We start from the raw sequence: 8239 nt of genomic DNA on the forward strand, positions 1-8239 counted from the left end.
TAGTTTTCAGACCATGTGATCTTTTAATCTAGTGCTGTTGCTGCCAAGATTTAATATGATCCTGTGGGACAAGCATCCATCAGCGATAGTCACCTGAGGCTGAAATAGATCTGACCCTGTTAAATCTCATCCAGTGATTTACAGTCTCAGAGTTTCTGGCCTCTTGCTCTACGTAGGATGGAAACCAATGTGGGATTTCCCAGCTAAGAACCTCCTGTTTCCCTGCAGGTGTTCCAGAGACGGGTGGATGGTTCTGTGGATTTTTACCGTGACTGGAATTCGTACAAGAGAGGTTTTGGCAGCCGGCTGTCAGAATTCTGGCTGGGGAATGACAATATCCACCTGCTAACATCCCTTGGTAAAGACATCACTGATGCATTCTTTTCCTTACAGCAACCTTCTCCACCAAGTTTTGTTCCCACATTTTAGTCATGGATACAGGGTATAGATTTGTACTATCGGTAGAGGTAACCCGTCTGCTCCAGACACCCCTTCCTGTTCCTTACAGCCCAGTCCTGCCACACAAAGCTATTGAAACCAAGAATGCTGTGGTAGCTGGGCTGGCTCCAGTCATGATTCATGGAGCAGCATTTGGTCCTTTGGTGGTTCGCCCACAGTACAGCAATAAAGAATGTTGCAGCGTGGATGAGGTCATAGATTCTGAACTACCTTAGCAAAGCATAACACGGAGCAGGTTTTTAATAGGGAGGTTAGGTTGGTGGGCAGAAATTGAATTGATTAAGTTCGATATGAAGATATTGGTTTGATGCAAGAATCAGTGGGTGAGATTCTATGATGTGTGTAATGCAGGCAATTTAAACTAGATGATCATAATGGTCCCAGCATAATAGAGCCTGATTTATGTTTAGAGTCTTCAGGGGCTTCTGCAATAAAAGCAATCAGTAATAGTAATAAAAACTAATGGAAGGTGCTGAACATTTTGCTTTCAAATTGTTTTCTAAAGATCCCCAGGAGCTTCGCGTCGATCTCAGAGATTTTGACGACAACTATGAATTTGCTTCCTTCTCGTCATTCAGAGTTGCAGGAGAGACTTCGAAATACACGCTGTTCATTGGACCCTTTGTTAATGGCACTGCAGGTAGATTCTCAGCTCATCCTTTTCCCTTTGTGGCAGATGGAAAAATGGAAAGCAAAAGTGATGCAGAGTATTCTATGGCAGAAGCAAAAGGCAATATAATCTGTGGAAGTGATGTGTCAGGAAACATCAGTTATTCTCCTGCTGAACTATTAAAGGAAAAACACAAGGTTTAGTGACAACAAAACATATAGTATAATATGGATATCCTGCCTAGTGGAGGTCTGAAAGCAGAATAATGAGCCGAGGTAGGCACAGCTACTGCTGATTGCTTCCCTAAATTAGATCTTAATGCCCCATAGAAATATCTGAATTAAACGACGTAGGCACATCAGGATTGGTACAAGTCATTGAGTGGTTATATATGCCCCATTTCATGCAAACTATGCATCCAGACCCCCGCATACCAGAGACAGAAATAGTTTGTGCCATGCAGAGTCTTCTACACATCACCGCAGGTATGCTTAGGCAGACCCACAAGGCAACTAGGGAGAAGGGCTTTTAACTAGGTTTAAAAGGGGCAGGGGACAAAAGCCAACAGCTAAGCATAAAAAAGGGCCACCTTAACAGAGGGCCAGAGTTTTGGGGGGGCGGGGACATGTACGGTCAGAGGAGGAAGAAGAGAGTAACCAGTAGAGGCATATACTCAAAATCTCAGATACCGATACATAAATGCAAGGCAGATGGGGAATAAATAGGAAGAGCTGGAAGGATTAGTACAACAGTAAATTTACTACTTAAGTGGCATCACCGAAACTTGGTGGCATGAGTCTCATTACTGGACTATTGTTATAGCAGGGTACAGCTTGTTTAGGAGGGACAGGCAAGGTAAATGGGAGGAGGTGTTGAATTATACAGCCAGAGTAAATACACTTGTTCTCTGCTCCAGGAGGAGGCGAGAGGCAGCCCAACTGACAGTCTCTGGGGAAAGAAAAAAAGCATAATAAATAGACGTGATCTCTTGATACAGGTGTACTATAGTAATGAGGGACTTTAACTACCCAGATGTTTGTTGGAAAAGTAATAAAGAAAAACACACAACTTCTGATAAGCCCTTGGAATGTAATGGGGACACCATTTGGTGGAGGAAGTAACCAGGGGGACCAGCCATTTTAGACTTAATTCTGACCAACAAGGAGGAATTGGGAGCGAATCTGAAGGCAGAAGACAATTTGGGAGAAAGTGATCATGAAATCACAGATTTCTTTATTCTAAGGAAAGGAAGGAGTGGAAACATGGACAAACTGTTAAGGAGAAGTACAAAAGAGTAGCATACTCTTATGTAGGGACAAAATCAAAAAGATTAAGGCACAAAATAAGTTACATCTAAGAAGGAACAGAAAAATCCATAGGAAGGGGTTCTTTACATATATTAGCAGTAAGAGAAAGATGAAAGCAAGTGTAGTTCCTTACTTAACAGGAATGGAGAGCTAATAATGGATGACATCAAGAAGGCTTGGGTGTTTCGTGACTAGTGTGTTTCAATCTTCACTCAAAAGGTTACTGGTGATGACATACTCAACACACTATTAACAACAAGCCCAAATACTGGGGGGAAAAGTTAAACAATATTTAGACAAGTTAGATATATTCAAGTTGGGAGGGCCTGGCAAAACTCATCCTAAGGGAATAAAATAGCTAGCTGAAACAATCTCAGAACCATTAATAATTATCTGGAGAACTCCTGGAGGATGGGTGAGGTCCCAGAGCACTGGAGAAGGGCAAACATAGTACCTATCTTTAAAAAGGGGAACAAACGGGACCTGGGGAACTTTAGGCCAGTCAGCCTAACTTTGATACCTGGAAAAATACTCACTCAAATTATTAAACAATCAAGTTGTAAACACCTAGAGGACGGTAGGATTAATTAGCAATATGCACCATGGAGTTCTCATGAACAAATCATGTCAACCCTGCCTAATTTCCTTCTTTGACAGGGTTATGGCTTAGTGGATAAGGGGAAAGCAGTAGACATGATATATTTTGATTTTAGTAAGACTTTTGACAAAAATCCCACATGGCATTCTCAATAAGCAAGCTAGGGAAATGCAGTTTGGGCGCAATTACTATAAGGTGGGTACACAACTGTTTGAAAGACTGTGCTCAAAGAGTAGTTATCAATGGTAAGCTGGGACCATGAATCTAATGGAGTTCTGCAGGGGTCAGTCCTGAGTCTGGTGGTAGTCCATATTTTCATTAATGAGTTGGATAATTGAGTGGAGCATATGCTTATAAATCTGCAGATGGCACCAAGCTGGGAGGGTTTGTAAGCACTTTGGAGGACAGGATTAAAATGCAAAATGACCTTGGCAAATTGGAGAACTGATTTGAATCCAGCAAGATGAAATCCAGCAAAGACAAATGGAAAGTGATTCACTTAAGAAAGACTAATCAAATGCACATCTCCAGAGTGGGGAATAACTGGCTTGGTGGTAGTACTGCTGAAAAAAACCTGGGGTTTTGAGTGGATCGCAAATTGAATATGAGTCAACAATGTGATGTAGTTTCACAAAAAGCTAATGTCATTCTGGGTATGTTTACAAGACTGTGGCATGTAAGAAACAGTAGATACTTGTCCTGGTCTACTCAGCACGGGTGAGGCCTCACAGAGAGAACAGTGTCCAATTCTGGGCACCACACTTTAGGAATGATGTGGACAAACTGAAGAGAGTTCAGAGGAGAGCAAGAAATGTATCTATCTTGGTTGGGAGCTGCTTGCTTCCTACGGGCTCTTTTCTCTTCAAGCTGTAGGAGCCAGCTTCTGTCATGGACTTTGAAACCCTGATGGAAACCGTGGTGCCACTTGTTATGATCACTTTCCAAGATTCCTCATAGGTCAGGATTAACTCCAATTCTTTCATATCTTGTTTGCTTGTCTTTATAGCGAAGCTTGGGACATCCTGTTGTTCTTGTTCCCTCTGATAGCTCCCCTTATAGCATGTCCTTGGGTATGCGTCCATCTTCCAACCTACTCAGATGGCCCAGCCAGTGCAGTCATCTTTGCTTGTCATACTTGGTAAATTTGCCCTTCGAAGAACCTTTGCATTGGTGACTTTATCTTCCCATTTGGTGTTGAGTATGCAGCATAAACAGCCTAAGTGGAAACTGTTTAACCTTTTCTCCTGATGAGCATAAGTTGACCATGAGCATAAGTCCCACCATACATAAGAGTGCTGAGGAAGCAGGTTTGGTACATTAGCATTTTGGTCTTGATGGTCAGCTGTGAGTTGTTCCATGCTCTTTTAGTTAGTCTGCTGAAGGTGGTGGCAGACTTTCCAATGGAAACATTTCGTTCTTCATCCAGTGAGAGGTTTGTGGTCACTGTAGAACCTAAATAGCTGAACTTTTTGGATGACTTCTAGCTGGTTGGCATTTAAGGTGATTGAAGGATCTTCTGAACCCACCTGTCCTAATACAACCATTTTCTTGATGCTGATGGTGAGAGAACATAAGAACATAAGAGAGGCCGTACCGGGTCAGACCAAAGGTCCATCTAGCCCAGTATCTGTCTACCGACAGTGGCCAATGCCAGGTGCCCCTGAGGGAGTGAACCTAACAGGCAATGATCAAGTGATCTCTCTCCTGCTATCCATCTCCATCCTCTGACGAACAGAGGCTAGGGACACCATTCTTACCCATCCTGGCTAATAGCCATTTATGGACTTAGCCACCATGAATTTATCCAGTCCCCTTTTAAACATTGTTATAGTCCTAGCCTTCACAACCTCCTCAGGTAAGGAGTTCCACAAGTTGACTGTGCGCTGCGTGAAGAAGAACTTCCTTTTATTTGTTTTAAACCTGCTGCCTATTAATTTCATTTGGTGACCCCTAGTTCTTGTATTATGGGAATAAGTAAATAACTTTTCCTTATCCACTTTCTCAACATCACTCATGATTTTATATACCTCTATCATGTCCCCCCTTAGTCTTCTCTTTTCCAAACTGAAGAGTCCTAGCCTCTTTAATCTTTCCTCATATGGGACCCTCTCCAAACCCCTAATCATTTTAGTTGCTCTTTTCTGAACCTTTTCTAGTGCTAGAATATCTTTTTTGAGGTGAGGAGACCACATCTGTACACAGTATTCGAGATGTGGGCGTACCATGGATTTATATAAGGGCAATAATATATTCTCAGTCTTATTCTCTATCCCCTTTTTAATGATTCCTAACATCCTGTTTGCTTTTTTGACCGCCTCTGCACACTGCGTGGACATCTTTAGAGAACTATCCACGATAACTCCAAGATCTTTTTCCTGACTCGATGTAGCTAAATTAGCCCCCATCATGTTGTATGTATAGTTGGGGTTATTTTTTCCAATGTGCATTACTTTACATTTATCCACATTAAATTTCATTTGCCATTTTGTTGCCCAATCACTTAGTTTTGTGAGATCTTTTGAAGTTCTTCACAATCTGCTTTGGTCTTAACTATCTTGAGTAGTTTAGTATCATCTGCAAACTTTGCCACCTCACTGTTTACCCCTTTCTCCAGATCATTTATGAATAAATTGAATAGGATTGGTCCCAGGACTGACCCTTGGGGAACACCACTAGTTACCCCTCTCCATTCTGAGAATTTACCATTAATTCATACCCTTTGTTCCCTGTCCTTTAACCAGTTCTCAATCCATGAAAGGACCTTTCCTTTTATCCCATGACAGCTTAATTTACGTAAGAGCCTTTGGTGAGGGACCTTGTCAAAGGCTTTCTGGAAATCTAAGTACACTATGTCCACCGGATCCCCCTTGTCCACATGTTTGTTGACCCCTTCAAAGAACTCTAATAGATTAGTAAGACACGATTTCCCTTTACAGAAACCATGTTGAGAGTAAATGCCTGACAGGTACTTTAAAGGCTGTCCATGAGTTCTTCATAGATCTTCATTGTGGGGTCTGAGGGAAGCATCATCAGTGAATGGAAGTTCCCTGATTAGCACCTTTTTGACTTTGGTCTTTGACGTAAGTCATGACAGGCTGAAGAGTTTCCTACCCGATCTTATGTGGAGATACAGTCAGAATATGGCCTGGTGAAAAATGTTCCTCTCTGGAAATAGAACTGCAGTCTCTCGCCTGACCCCAGGGAGATTTCTGCTGCCTGGTGCAGGGAGAAATTTAGAAACCCCACTCCAGAACCACCAGGCTGGGCTGTGGGAACTGAACTGTAAAAAATAAACAGTAAGAGATTCTCACCCACCTTGTGTCTGTAAAAACATGTAATAAATAAACCCAATTGTTTCCACAGGGGATTCCTTAACTAACCAGAACGGCATGATGTTTTCAACCCACGACCAGGACAATGACATATCTGAGTGGAGCTGTGCTGTAACCTATAAAGGGGCCTGGTGGTACGGAGCATGTCATTCGGCCAACCTGAACGGATTATACCTGAAAGGAGCCCATGAAAGCTATGCTGATGGGGTGAACTGGCAGACAGGCAAAGGGTACTCGTATTCCTACAAGAGGGCAGAGATGAAAATGAGGCCCGTGTAGCTAATCAGGGAGGCAATTGTAATAATTATACTTAGCTCTTATGACGGGCCTATAATTGCTTTATAATGAACATTAATCTGCAGATGACAATAAAGATCTTTTCTTTATCCACCCACCACCAGGGGGCAGACATCATCGTACACACTTACCCAGCGCAGGGCACAAGGACTAGAGCTGGTAAAAAAAAAAAGAAAAACATAAGAATAGTTTTGTGGGGAAAAGATTGAATTTTTAAGTGGTTTGCAGTTCAAAGGATTCTAAATTAACCCAGTTTTGATTTTGTGTGTTTATTTTTTTAAATTCCTCTCTCTGATATATAGTATCTGAAAATGTTAGTTTAATTTCTCGTTTACCAGAATCCTGGTTTTCTATAAAGAAAATAATTGGTCATTGACACGAGAATATTTAGAATAAAATAAAAAATAGAATGAAAATAGAATTGCTGAAAACATTACAAAATATATGATTTTTTTTCCTGCTAAACAAAACATTACAACCACATCAATGACATTTCCTGAACATTTTCATATGTTTTTTCAAAAGCTGTTTGTCCACAGAAAAACTCATAGTTTGAAAAACGTCAGCCAGCTCTGTCTGGGTTATGTCTCCTCTCCTACATGACTCTGCTGTCGCTTGATTCCATTCCCAGAAGCACCACAGACAGCTCCTACCGCTGCCATGCAATTCTTCCTGTGGTGTTAGTGACTCACTACCCTCAGATGCTGCCTCTGCCGCTGGAGAACCTTCCCCTCTGTCAATAAAGTGAAGGCTGCTCAATTATTTCCCGTCGCAGATTTGTTTGTACACACAAGCCAGTTCAATAGCATTAAAGCCCAAATGTGTCTGGCCCCCTGTGGGCAGAGTGCACCCTGGGCAGCGGGCACATTATTGGTCTGGCTCCCCTGGGGAGTACAAGAGAGGGGTGCTCCCTCTGCCAGCAGTGCTGTGGCTGCCGAAGGGGCATGCCTAAATAGGGTGATGGTTCAAGAAGTATGGGCTGGATGAATGGATTATAGGATGGATAGAAAGCTGGCTAGATCGTCAGGCTCAAGGGGTAGTGATTGATGGCTCCATGTGTAGTTGGTAGCCGGTTTCAGGTGGAGTGCCCCAAGGGTTGGTCCTGGGGCTGGTTTTGTTCAATATTTTCATTAATGATCTGGAGGGGGGCGTGGACTGCACCCTCAGCAAGTTTGCAGATGACACTAAACTGGGAGGAGTGGTAGATACGCTGGAGGGTAGGGATAGGATACAGAGGGACCTAGACAAATTAGAGAATTGGGCCAAAAGAAACCTGAGGAGGTTCAACAAGGACAAGTGCAGAGTCCTGCACTTAGGACAGAAGAATCCCATTCACTGTTACAGACTAGGGACCGAATGGCTGGGCAGCAGTTCTGCAGAAAAGAACCTAGGGGTTACAGTGGATGAGAAGCTGGATATGAGTCAACAGTGTGCCCTTGTTGCCAAGAAGGCTAACGGCATTTTGGGCTGTATAAGTAGGGGCATTGCCAGCAGATCAAGGGATATGATAATTCTCTTCTATTTGACAGTGGTGAGGCCTCATCTGGAGTACTGTGTCCAGTTTTGGGCCCCACGCTACAAGAAGGACATGGAAAAATTGGAAAGAGTCCAGTGGAGGGCAACAAAAATGATTAGG

The 8239-nt window shown here is 42.7% G+C and overlaps 1 protein-coding gene across 7 annotated transcripts in view; it reads left to right on the forward strand.

Moving 5' to 3' along the window:
* The window catches only part of LOC120386996 (ficolin-2-like), a 68221-nt gene extending 60888 nt beyond the window's left edge, over positions 1 to 7333 (forward strand). For 6 of the 7 annotated variants that reach the window (XM_039507143.1, XM_039507144.1, XM_039507140.1 and 3 more), the window contains 5 exons: positions 229 to 358; positions 965 to 1099; positions 6338 to 6536; positions 6708 to 6762; positions 7129 to 7333. In XM_039507143.1, the coding sequence (XP_039363077.1) occupies positions 229 to 358; positions 965 to 1099; positions 6338 to 6536; positions 6708 to 6762; positions 7129 to 7206 (597 nt within the window). In that variant the 3' untranslated portion in view covers positions 7207 to 7333. Of the gene's footprint in view, positions 1 to 228; positions 359 to 964; positions 1100 to 6337 lie in introns of all 7 variants that reach the window. The other variant, XM_039507146.1, reaches the window with a different exon arrangement.
* The last annotated feature ends 906 nt before the right edge of the window (positions 7334 to 8239 follow it).

Source organism: Mauremys reevesii, linkage group 19 (genome assembly GCF_016161935.1).
Source record: "Mauremys reevesii isolate NIE-2019 linkage group 19, ASM1616193v1, whole genome shotgun sequence".
NCBI classification, from domain to species: domain Eukaryota; kingdom Metazoa; phylum Chordata; order Testudines; family Geoemydidae; genus Mauremys; species Mauremys reevesii.